The sequence below is a fragment of the Miniopterus natalensis genome, chromosome 17, assembly GCF_054644295.1.
Source record: "Miniopterus natalensis isolate mMinNat1 chromosome 17, mMinNat1.hap1, whole genome shotgun sequence".
Lineage (NCBI taxonomy): Eukaryota > Metazoa > Chordata > Mammalia > Chiroptera > Miniopteridae > Miniopterus > Miniopterus natalensis.
In genome coordinates this window covers 3,306,115-3,319,172 of record NC_142097.1, presented here as the reverse complement: position 1 = coordinate 3,319,172, position 13,058 = coordinate 3,306,115, and the positions used below count along the sequence as shown (strand labels likewise).

The window sequence follows — 13,058 nt, the reverse complement described above, 5'->3', positions numbered from 1 at the left end:
AGGGAGAGATAGAAACATTGATGCATCAACATCAGTTGGCTGCCTCCTGCATGCCGCCTGCAACCCGGGCATGTGTCCTGAGCAGGAATCAAATTGGCAACCTCTTGGTGCATGAGTTGATGCTTAACCACTGAGCATCACTGGCCAGGCTAGCTTTTTTTTTTTTAATTGGTTAAGAATGACGTTATTCTAGTCTAGATTATACTGAATTCAATAATTATATTATAGGTTTAAAAATACTATTTTATAGATATTCTTTAGCAACTTTAAGTTTTTTGCAAATTGAAATCTTTTATTATGTCTTTCACTTCTTTACCACTAGCCTCTGCTGCAGAAAATTTTTCTATTAGAATTCAAATTTTAATAGTACTTTATAGTGAGGTGTATATTCTTCTGGGGTGAGGGAGGAGGGGCCAGAGATTCACTTTAAAAGCTAATTTTTTCATTTATTTAAAAGTCCAACCAGAGATACTAGCAGGAAGTGGTTCATCATTTAAAAATTTTTAAGTGTTTATTTTCTTTGTATGTATTAGGCCTCAAGAAAGGAGACCTGGATATGAACAGTTTCACCCAGGCCCGTCCCCAGTGGATCATGATTCACTGGAATCCAAGCGACCACGTTTGGAGCAGGTTTCTGATTCCCATTTCCAGCGTGTCAGTGCTGCGGTCTTACCTTTAGTGCACATGCTGCCAGAAGGGTTGAGGTCTTCTGCAGATGCAAAGAAGGTAAATATTTGTTCCCTTACCCTGTGGAAGTCGGTCTCTAATGTTTATTTAGCCGTATTCAGGCATCATGCCTAAAGGAGAGTCCAGTTACGCCAGTCTCTAAAGGTTAGTGCTATGGGAAAGTAAGAATTTTGTTAAACAAAACTAAAAACCACAGACTTACTGTTCCAGACTTTTGAAGTCAGTACTTTTGACTTTTTAGTAAATGAAAACAATCTAAGGACTGTTACAAAGAAAAATTGCTATCGAATAACTCTCAAGATTTTGTACTGGCTTGCTGGGCTGTAAAATGCAGTTAGAGGTACTCAGGACCACCATAATTTTGTTAAATTTAAATAATCTGAAATTCAGTTGCAGTTTATTAACTTGTTACATGGAGAAAACACATTTTAGGTAAGGTTTAAGAATGCTTATGATTTTTAAAGAAAAAACATTATTTTTCTAATTTATGTAGAAAATATGTTCTTTAGGAAACATAAATACAAAGGTAAAAAGTTACCTGTATTTCTGTATCTTGGAGATAATTACTTTTAATATGCAGCTATATTTTGTGGCATTTCAAGCAATGTGTATTTATGTGAAGGTTCAACTAAGATCAAACCTCTTTTTCTCTCTGTTTATTATTATTTGCCTTTCTTTAAAGAAAAGTGTTTGTGTATTCCCTTATTTTGTTGCTGTGTTTTTGTTTTTTTTTAATTGAATATATTAAGGTGACATTGGTTAATAAAATTATAGGTTTCGGGTATACAATTCTATAATACATCAACTCTCTATTGTATTGTGTATATTCACCACCCCAAATCAAGTCTTCTTCCATCACCATTTTTCTCCCCTATACCCTCTACTACCTTACCGCAATTCCTTTTCTTTTGGTAATCACCATTCTGTTGTCTGTGTCTGTGAGGTTTTTTGTGTTTTTGTTTTTACCATTTGGGACAGCTTGGATGGATCTAGAGGGTATTATGCTAAGAAATGAAATAAGCCAGTCAGAGAAATACAAGTACCATATGATTTCACTCATATGTTAAAATCTAATGAACAAAATAAACTAACAAACAAAATAGAAACAGACTCATAGATGGAGAACAGAGTGACAGCTGTCAGAGGGGAGGGGGTTTCGGGGCCAGGTGAAAAGGTGAAGGGATTAAGCAGAGTTTATCTTTCTAAAGTGTTCATTTTGCTTATCTTTAAACCTGGCACTTATTAGAAACTGAATAAATATTTATTTAGAGAGAATAAACTAATTCTTTAAAACTCCTAACAATAAAATGTTAACCCCTCTACTATCATACTTTAATATCTCTTATTCTCTCCCTCTTTTTATTAGCAAATTTTTTTCATATAGTTTACTTTTATGAATAATGGCCCTTCCCACCCTGAAATTAGGTAAATAAATACCCACGTATTTTCTTTGAGTTTTTATGCAGTGAAAAGTGATTTAAGAGATAGTGGGTGTCTGCAATTTATTTTCACATAGTTGAACCAAGGACAGTAAGCTAGGTGTATATATATGTGTAGAGAGAAAACAAAGTAAAATATTAACTAGTGAATCTAGATGAAGGATAAATATCTATTATATTCAACTTTCCACTGTTAATGTAAATTTGAAAATTTACAAAATAAATTGGATGGGAATAAGCTCTTTGTCATAAGCTAGAAATGAACTAAACTTCAGGGAGTTTTGATACCCTGTTCATCATCATATGAAATATCTATTATAGTTTATGGGTACAAAAGAAGTATTTTGCAGCATTTTTTTATTTTTATTTTTAATTTTTTTCAGAGAGAGGAAGGGAGAGGGAGAGAGAGATAGAAACATCAATGATGAGAGTGAGTCATTGATTGGCTGCTTCCTGCATGCCCCCTACTGGGGATCTAGCCCACAACCCAGGCATTTGCCCTGACCAGGAATTTGAACCATGACCTCCTGGTTCATAGTTCAATGCTCAATCACTAGCCACACCAGCTGGGCTATTTTGCAGCATTTTGAAAAAAGAAAAGAAAAAATTGAATAAAGGTCTTATTCCATTACTGAATAATTACCGCAAATGTAATACCTAGTTACGGATTTTTTAGCAGAAAGAGATCTTAAGAGCTTAATCATAGGGATGTAAGGATAGTTCAACATTTGTAAGTCAATCATCATGATACATCACATTAACAAAATAAAGGATAAAAACTGTATAATTATCTCAATAGATGCAGAAAAAACATTTGACAAAATTCAATATCCTTTCCTGGTAAAAACTTTAAACAAAGTGGGTGTAGAAGGAACATTACTCAACGTAGTAAGTGCTATGTATAACAGATCTACAGCTAGTATGCTGAGTAGTATAAAGTTGAAAGCTTTACCTCTAAGATCAGGAACAAGACAAGGATATTATCACCGCTTCTGTTCAGCATAGTATTGAAAGCCCTAGCCACAACAGTCAGACAAGAAAAAGAAATAAAAGGCATCCAAATCCAAAAGGAAGAAATAGAATTGTCATTATTTGCAGATAACATGATACTATATATAGAAAACCCTAGAGACTCCACCAAAAACCTCTTAGAACTAATAAATGACTTCATTAAAGTTGCAGGGTACAGAATCAATGTACAGAAATCTGTTATGTTTTGTTATGTTTCAATGTGAAATTAAAATAATCCCATTTATAATTGTATCAAAAACCATAAAATATCTAGGAATAAATTTATCCAAAGAGGTGATATACCTGTACTCTGAAAACTATTAAGATATTGAAGAAGTTGAAGAATAAACAAATAAATGGAAGGGTATATGTACCTTCCTCATGGATTGGAAGAATTACTATTGTTAAAATGTCCTTATTACCTAAAGCAATATACAGATTCAATACAATTCCCATGAAAATACCAATGGCATTCTTCACAGAATTAGAACAACTATAGTCCCATGAACTATGCTTGTTCTAGACCTCTTATAGCCTGAAGAAAACTGTTTCTTAATCTGAAATTCATGTGCTTTACAGTATTGCTTATATCTTTACCTTAGACTGGAAATTAATAGGGGATGTGTATGTATGTATATACCAGATGGTAGATTTTGGGTAGAGGGGCTTTTATTCTGCTGCAGTTCCCTGCTGATTTTGAGGTGGAATGGTATAATATATTTGGCTAAAGAGATGTTATATGCACTGCATTTAGTTGCCCTTTATAAGGATAGGCCTAGGTGATAGTAGCAACAAAAGTTTCTAGGTCATTTTCCTAACTTCTGTGTCTCAGAACTGGCCCTTGCAAAGCCTGAAAACTTTTTGATAGGAACTCTTAACCATATCATAGTTAAGTTATGTAGACACACAGATTTTTACCTGTAGTTTATACTATTTTCCAGCCTACATATTCAGATTTTTTGAAGAACCATTGCAAAAAAATGGCTGAGAAATTGGTATCTTCCTTTGTCATGATTCCATTATTTCCCCCCCAGAAATTCTCTGTAGTCTCAGTATTGTTATACTGAAGGTTGGTCATCCAACCTGTCACCTAATTCTGTATAGCTTTTAGGATCTTCAAAATAGTGACTGATATATCTAAATGATAAAAGTGGTATAAACATCACTGGAGGTTGTGTGTGTACAAAAATTACTATAGGACTCCATATAGAGAAATAGTGCACATGGCTCTGCTGTGTTTTTGTGAACCCTGAAGGGAAAAAAAGACACCTGCTAAGAAGGGCTCCTGGTGGCTAACGGGGCTCAAAAAAAAAAAATAGAGCCTAGCAGCAGTTCCCATATGGGAGCCTCTCACATAACCTGCACTTCACTGAGGTGCCTGTATCCACATTGAACTGCCTGCTTGCACTGTTTCTGCCATCTGAGACAGCGTTTCTGAAGGAGTTTCTATTATTTCAACCAATAGGATTGAGGTTTTTCCCCATTCAATCAGAGCTATGCAGCTCCAACCAACCAGAGCAGCTCTTCTGACCAATCAGGACAGTGCCTTTGGGCCAATCAAACTGTGTCCTCATTTCCATTAGGGTGGACCAATCAGGGACCAGGGCGAGGAACTTCTTTCTGTATAAGCCAGCACCTTTCCGGCTTGGAGAGTGCACTTTCCACTGAAGACTGTGTTTCCGCTGTTATAGCTGAGACACTGAACCATCATGGGGCAGAACAGAGTGAAGCAGAGCGGCGCTGCCTACGTGAAGAGCGACCTGGTCCGAAGGCAGCCTCAGCCTTGCTGTTTTAAAAGTCACGCTGTAGCACTATTGAGCTGTTTGCACTGAATAAAGTTTCCTTCTTAACAGCATCCAAAATTGGGGATTCCTGTTGGTGTTGAATTGGTGCCAATGACCATCACTTGCATTTTAAAATTGACTTTTTCAGTTAATAGAATCTTGACACTAACATTGGCTTTTAGGGAGGAATAAATTGTTCTCGGTTTTCTTCCCTAAAGGATCCAGCATTTGGAGGCAAACATGAAGCTCCATCCTCTCCAATCTCTGGGCAACCATGTGGAGATGATCAAAATGCTTCACCTTCAAAACTTTCAAAGGAAGAGTTAATACAGAGCATGGATCGTGTAGATCGAGAAATTGCGAAAGTAGAGCAGCAGATCCTTAAACTGAAAAAGAAGCAAGTAAGTGTTTGATTTTACTGCTTAATATATTCTAAGAATGATTATTTGTCTTCTTATAGAAGATAATGTTGATTTTTCCATACATTTCAACTTTATTCTGACTGCCTTTTTTTTTTTTTTCTAGAAGTTTTCTTATTTTCATTCCTTACTTTCTTCAGTTGTATTGTTTGATTGTATGCTAACAGATAGCAACCTTATTTGTTCATTCTATTTTTATCTTATTGGGTGGGCTGTTTCTAATTTGTTGCTTTTCATAAACAGGTGCTGTATTTTTGGTTCACATGTAAACAGATTTTCTAGGACATGCCATGTGCCTAGGAATGGCATTGCTTGGCCAGAGTATGCATATCTTTGAGTATACTAAATGATACCAGATTTGCTAAAATGGCAGTACCATTTTACATTCTCACTGGCAGCATGTCCAAGTTTTGTTTTTGTGTATGGCCTTGCCTTCATTTGGTAATTTTTTTCAGTTGGATATGAAATAGTTTTCACTGTGGTTTTCATTTGCATTTCCCTCATCAGGAATGAGCTAGAGCTTATTTTCAATTGTTTATGGTAATTTGTGTTCCTTATGGGGATTTTTTGGGGGTCATTTTCTTATTTCTAGTATTTCCTAAAGTCTCTTGTCATTTATATGTATAGCAGATAACTTCTATTTTGTGGCTTGTCCTTTTGCTTTATTTTGGGGGGTGGAGTAGGGATTTTTTGTGTTGAGATAAAAAATTCACATACCATAATAGTGACCCTTTTAAAGCATACAATTCTCAGTGTCTTTTAAAGCAGTCATAAAGTTGTGCAATTATCATCACTATATAATTCCAGAACATTTTTATCACTTTGAAAAATAACCAGATACCTATTAGCAATTAATCTCTATGTCCCCCCTTCCCCTGCCTCTGGCAACCACTAATCTCTTTCAGTGTATATGGATTTATGTGTTCTGAACATTTCAGATAAATAGAATCATACAATATGTGACATTTTATGTCTGGTTTCTTTCATTTAGCATGTTTTCAGTATTCATCCATGCTGTATCTTGTATCAGCAGGGATAAAATTTCTCTTTATCAGCTTGGATGTACTGTTTTGTTCATTAGTTGATGGACATTTGGATTGTGTTCACTTTTTGGCTGTTACGAATAATGCTACTATAACACTCATGTACAAGTTTGTGTCTGTGTGTGTGTGCATGTGTGCATGTGTGCGTGTGTGTGTTTAGTGTTAAGAGTGAGATTGCTTCCATCCAGAAAGGGGATTGATACTTAAATAGAAGATTTCAATATGGGTTGTTGATGATACTCAGTGTGAGCTTTATTTGTCTCCTTTCCTCTCTCTTTATTTTTGGGCTCAATATATGAGGACTGTTCATTGTTGTTTTTCTTGATTTTCCTGAATTTTTTATTTAATGTTATTTACAGAGCTAGGTCCTTTTGATGTTTCAGAAGTTTTTCCTGCCTTTTTTTTTTTTAAAGTCTTTTTCATTCTAGTTTGATATGTATAGATTTCTTTATTGGAGCTTTTTCTTCAGCTCCCTCCTCATTATACTCATTATCTTCATCATTAAGTTTCACTTTTATCTGTGGAACCTTGCTACCATTTCTAGGGGCAGATCCCCTTCCAGATGTACGTGGGGGTTTGACACCCTCTTCCTCTGCGTGTTCTGATTCTGCGTCTCCCTCCACAGCTACTGAGTGCTGTCCACTGTGTACAGGCTCTGAACCAAGTGTAGACCACAAGCGGTGTTATTTCAAAGCCCCTAAGGGAAACATTGGCTATATAGATAGTTTTGGTTGCCAGTGTTACTTAAATTGGACTGTATTCATAATTCATTGCCTTTTTTTCAACAATGTTCAATTCATCCTTTGCACCAGCCCTAAAATGAGCACTCTTTTTTTTTTTTTTAATCCTCACCTGAGTATATTTTTTCCATTGCCTTTTCAGAGAGAGTGGAAGGAAGAGGAAGAGAGAGAAAGAGAGAAAGACATTGATGTGAGAGAGACACATCAATTGGTTGCCTTCGGCATAAGCCCCGACCAGGGCCGGGAATCAAGCCTGCAACCAGGGTACGTGCCCTTGGCTGGAATCAAACCGTGGACCCTTCAATCTGTGGGCTGATGCCCTAACCACTCAGCCAGATAGGGCTCATTATCCACTTTAAAGTGATAATCTTGGTTAGCCTTTAGTTCTCAAATGAAAAGATAGTTCTGGGACCTTAGTAGGCTCATGTTCATGTCTGTTGAATCGTCCATATGTAAATGGCTCTCCACATTTTTTTCCCGAATCCTCACCTGAGGACATGTTTATTGATTTTTAGAGAGAGTAAGGAAGGGAGAGAGAGGGAGAGAAAGAAAGAAACATTGATGTGAGAGAGAAACATTAATCTGTTACCGCCCATACACACCCTGACTTGATATCGAACCTGCAACCTAGGCATGGGTCCTGACCGGAAATCAAATCTGCAGCCTTTTGGGGAATGGGACGATTCTCCAACTGAGCCACCTGGCCCCAGGGCTATGTTTTGGGAGGTTTTTGATGACTGTTTCAATTTCCTTACTGTTGATTGGTCTATTTAGATTTTTCCAGTTCTTCATGATTCAGTTTTAGGAAGCTTATATATTTTTAAGAACTTGTTCATTTCTTCTGAGTTATCAATTTGATGGTGTATCGTCCTTTGTTTATCTCTGCTGTTCATTGTAACTTCTCTTTCATTTCTGATTTTGTTTATGTGAGTTTTCTCTTTTTTCTTTAGTGAGTCTAGCCAGGAGTTAGTTTTATTAATTTTTTCAAAGAACTAGCTGTTTGTTGGATTAAGTTTTTATTGTCTTTTATTCTTTATTTCATTTAATCCTGCTCTAAATTTAATTATTTTCTTTCCTCTACTGACTTTTAGCTTCATTTGTTCTTCTTTTTCTAGTTCTTAAAGGTGAAATATTAGATTGTTTAGTTGCAATTTTCCCCCCAAAATGTTTTTATTGATTTCAGAAAGAGGAAGGGAATGCTTTTTCTGCATCTATTGATATGATCATGTGATTTTTGTCTTTCATTTTGTTTATGTGATGTATCACGTTTTTTGATTTGTGAATATTGTACCAGTCATTGATCGGCTGCCTCCTGCGTGCCCCCTACTGGGAATCGAGCCTGAAACTGAGCATGTGCCCTGACTAGAATTGAACTGTGATCTCCTGGTTCATGGGTAGATGCTCAACCACTGAGCCACACTAGCTGGGCGTGATTTTTGTATCTTGAGGTAGGCTTGTAATGCTATAAACTTCCCAAATTTTAATGTCTATTGTGATTCTCATTTATTTCTATGTATCTTTGTTGTTATTTTTTTAATCTTCACCCAAGGATATGTTTTTTTATTGATTTTGAGAGAAAGGAAGGTGGAGAGAGAGAAACATCAACCAGTTGCTTCCCATCAGAACCCTGACTGGGGATGGAATGTTTCTATGTATCTCTACTTTGATCTTTTCTCTTATTTCTTCTTTGACCAAGTCATTGTTTGGTAACGTGTTGTTTAATCTCTACATATTTATGGTTTTTCCAGCTTCCTTTTTGCTGTTGGTTTCCAGTTTTCAAGCGTTGTGATCAGAGAATATGCTTGATATAATTTCAGTATTCTTAAATTTGGTGAAGCTCACTTCATGCCCCGATATACGCTCTATTCTTGAGAATGTTCCATGTGCCCTAGAGAACAGCGTGTATTCTGGTGTTCTGGGATGAAAAGCTCTATAAATGTCGATTATGTTTGGTCTAATGTCTGATTTAAGGCAGATATTTCCATATTGATATTCTGCTTGGATGACCCTTCTGTTGCTGTCAGTGGGGTGTTTAGAGCCTCTGCTATAATTGTCTGTCAGTTTCTTTCTTTAGTTGTGTTAGTAGTTGCTTTATATATTGTATTGCTCCCAGAATGGGTGCATATATGTTTATAAGTTTTATATGTTTTTGATGTATTGTCTGCTTTATCATTATAAAATGTCCATCTTTGTCTCTTGTTACCTGTTTTTATTTTGAAATCAATATTTGTCTGATATAAGTCTGGCTATACCCACTCTTCTCTGGATGCCATTTGCTTGGAGAATAATTTTTCACCCTTTCACTTTGAATTCTATGTTTGTCTTTGCAACCGAGGTGTGTCTCCTGATATAGTTAGGTGGTTTTGTTTTGTTTTCCTCTGTTTTGGTTTTTGTTAATCCTCACCTGAGGATATTTTTTTCCATTGATTGTTAGAGATATTGGAAGAGAGGGAGGGAGGTCAGGGGACAGGTGGGGGGCGGGGGAGAGAAAGAGATTGAAGTGAGAGAGACAGATTGGTTGCCTCCCACATGCACCCAGACCAGGGTAGGGGATCGAACCTGCAAACCAGGTACGTGCTCTTCCTTGACTGGGAATTGAACCTGAGACCCTTTGGTGCGGGGCCTAATAGTCTGTTAACAGCCAGCGCTGTTAGGTTTTGTTTTTTTACCCATCATCATACTCAGTGTATTTTAATTGATGAATTCAGTCCTTTTATATTTATTGTGATTATTGATGTATGAGGATTTCCTTTGGCCGTTTTATCTTTTGTTTTCTGGTAGCAGTGCATCTCCGTTGTTTCTTTACCCTTGTGTTTCAGTCTGTTACTCTGGTTTGGTGGTGGTCTTTGATTTTTTTTCTCCATTTCCTCTTTTGTTATGTGTCTCAATTCTAGATTTTTGTTTTGTGACTACCATTAAGTTTATGGGGGCAAAACGTTTCCTATTTACAATACTCTTTTCTTCTTCTGATTGCATCTTATCTTCATTTACCTGTGCAAGTATATTCCTAATCCCCCTCCCCTTTTATGCTTTTGTTTTCACAAATTATTTTTTATGCTGTGCATTCAGTTTCAAATTGCAGTAGCTATTGTCTTTTTTAGTTTTTATTTAATGCTTTTATCTCCTTGGACCTTTACGATATGTTTTAAGTGTTTAATGCTGTATTCTGAACAAGAGTTGCAATTTCCTTGTTCTTTGTCTGTTAGTCTTCTTACAGTTTTGTATTCTTTTGTCTTTTTGTTTCATGTAGAAGAACACCTTTCAGCCAGTTGTGTCAGCAATAAAATCTTTTATTGCAGGTCTTATGGTGGTAAATTTCTTCAGCTTATGTATGTTTGGAAGAGCCTTTATTTCTCTTTTATATCTAAAGGTTAACTGTGCTAGATATACTATTCATGGCTGGTGATTTCTCTCTCTATATAATTTGAAAATTTGACTCCACTCTTTCCCAGCTTTTAGGGTTTCTGTGATAAATCTGATGAGGTTACCATTTTTTCTCTGGCAGCATTGAGAATTCTTTGTCATTGGTTTTTGAGAGCTTTAATATAATATGTCCTGGAGAAGGCCTTTTGGGTTGAGATAAACAGGTTTTAGCCTTTTGGATTCAAAGATCCAGTTCTTTCCATAGGTTTGGGAAGCTCTCATCTATTTTTTGTTTGAATAGGCTCTACGTTCCCTTCTTCCTCTTTCCTCCTGTAGACCCATTATTCTTATGTTGCTCTTTCTAATGTAGTCAGATAGTTTTCATGCAGATCTCTCAGTTTTCTTTCTACTCTCTATTCTCTCTTCCACCTGAGTCATTTCTAGACTTCTAGTTTCAGTATCACTAATTTTGTCTTCTGTCTGGTCTCCTCTATTTTCTAGTCTTTCTAGTTCATTCTTTGCCTCATATATTGAGTTCCTTAGCTCCGGAATTTTATTTTATTTTTTTATAGTTTCAGTCTCTTTGGTGAAGTACTCCTTTGGCCGTTGATTTTATTTTTGAGCTAATTGAATTATTTTTCTCAGTTTTCTTGTATCTCATTGAATATTTTCAGAGCTGTGATCATGAATTCTCTTTTCATGTAAATCATAGTCTTCCATGTCTTCAAGTTTATTTTCTGGAGATTTTTTATTCTTTTTGAACTCCCTTGTTACCTTGTTATTTATTGTACTTGATGGGTTATTTCTCTTTCTGCCATTTGTGGGAATGAAATTTCCTTTTTCTTTCTTTAAAAATTTTTTAAAAAGTATTTGCCTCTTAGCTGTTTAGTAGGTTGATAAATAGAGGTCTTTCTTTTGTTTTCTAGTAGGTGGTGCTGAAGCACAAGGTTTTATTTTCTCTTAGCTGCACTTTTGGGGCTACTGGGATGATCTCTGTGAGGTGATGTCCCCTCCACCCCTTTCCCCATATTGGCCAAGGAGTACCTTTGTGACCTGGTACTCATTCCCCTTGGTCTTGGGACAGCACCTCCGTGGTGGAAAGTTATGGTTTATGGGTCTCCTGGCCTCAGGGATTTTCCTGGTGCTGTCTTTCTGTAGTCAGAGGAGCCAGCAGAGCCACTCTGTCTGAACTGACCCAGCTGCTTTTACGAGGCTCTGTAGTGATGGGGGGCAGCTGTGGCTCTGTTCTTTCTAGTGGGTTTAGCCAAAATGAGTACAGACCACATAGGCTGGAACGTTTCTTTTCTGCCTTTTCTCAATCTTCCCAGTGAGGATTTTAGTGCTGAGTTGGCCCTAGGAGGATGGGGAGGTTCCTGCATGTGTGGATTTCTTTGTTTGGTCATGGTGGTTTGTGGAATGTTGCCACCTCATGAACCACTTCTCTGCCCCTTACACTCAGCTCAGCCTCAGTGTGTGCCAGCCACCCAGGCCCAATTGATTGCTGTCTCTGACTGTGGTTTGCTAATGGGGGACGTACCCTGACCTTTCACTGGTATCACATCTTCTTGGGCCACTGCTAGGGCTGGATTTCATCTGCATCCTTGCCCTGTCTTCCCTGTTCACCTGGATATGCCCACTTTCAGATGTGTCAGTGTGTGGAACTTTCAGACATGTTTGTTTGTTGAACAGGAAATCTGTGGTTGAATTATAGCTGTCCTACTTGTTACTTAAAAGAGTCCTGTGGGTCCTCTCATGCTGCCATGCTGCTGACATCACCCCTCACATTATTATTAATTTACCAGAAATTGATTTTTTGTCTCTGCCTCTAAGTAGGAGTCAACATTCTTTTTTTTCCTTTATGGATAATTAATTGAAAAATTCATCCTTTACCAACTGTTCTACAATTTTACCTCTATTATAATTCAAGTTTGCACATATATGTGGATTGATTTCTGGGCTTTGTATTTTTAATTATTTGCCTCTTTGTGGTATTGGTGCAGAAATATAATAATCTCCTAATCACTAGGGCTTTATAGTAATGTTTTTTTCTTTTTTTTCCAGTAAGACAACCCCCCCTCTGCAGGCCTCTTACAGCAATTTAAAATTTCTTGCCTGGCCTGGCTCAGCGGTTGAGCGTAGACCTGGGATCCAGGTTATCCGGGTTTGATTCCCGGTCAGGGCACATGCTCCAGTTGCGGGCTCGATCCCCAGTCAGGGGCGTGCAGGAGGCAGCCGATCAATGACTCTTCCATCATTGATGTTTCTATCTCTCTATCTCCCTCTCATGCCCTCTCTCTGAAATCAATAAAGATATATTTAAAAAAATATTTTTTCTTCCATCTCATATAACTTTTAGGATTACATTCTTTGGTTCTCCAAAACATCTTTCTGGAATTTTCATTGGAATTACATAGAATCTTTGTAGATCAGTTCAGGGAGAATGATATATTTGTAATATTGACTCTTCTAATCCATGAATATGGTATATCTGTCTATTTATTTAGGAGATCTTTCATGTTTTATTGCTTTCTGTCCATAAGTATTTTATATGCCTTGTGTTAGATTTAACTCT

General features: G+C 36.9%; 1 protein-coding gene and 1 pseudogene across 18 annotated transcripts in view; one reads left to right on the top strand and one right to left on the bottom strand.

Moving 5' to 3' along the window:
* NCOR1 (nuclear receptor corepressor 1) overlaps positions 1–13,058 on the top strand; it is a 196,025-nt gene that overhangs the window by 55,579 nt on the left and 127,388 nt on the right. For all 18 annotated transcript variants that reach the window (XM_087825811.1, XM_087825825.1, XM_087825823.1 and 15 more), the window contains exons 4-5: positions 534–726; positions 5,140–5,322. In XM_087825811.1, the coding sequence (XP_087681937.1) occupies positions 534–726; positions 5,140–5,322 (376 nt within the window). The remainder of the gene's footprint in view (positions 1–533; positions 727–5,139; positions 5,323–13,058) is intronic.
* Positions 6,690–10,099, bottom strand: LOC148091180 (nucleophosmin-like; annotated as a pseudogene).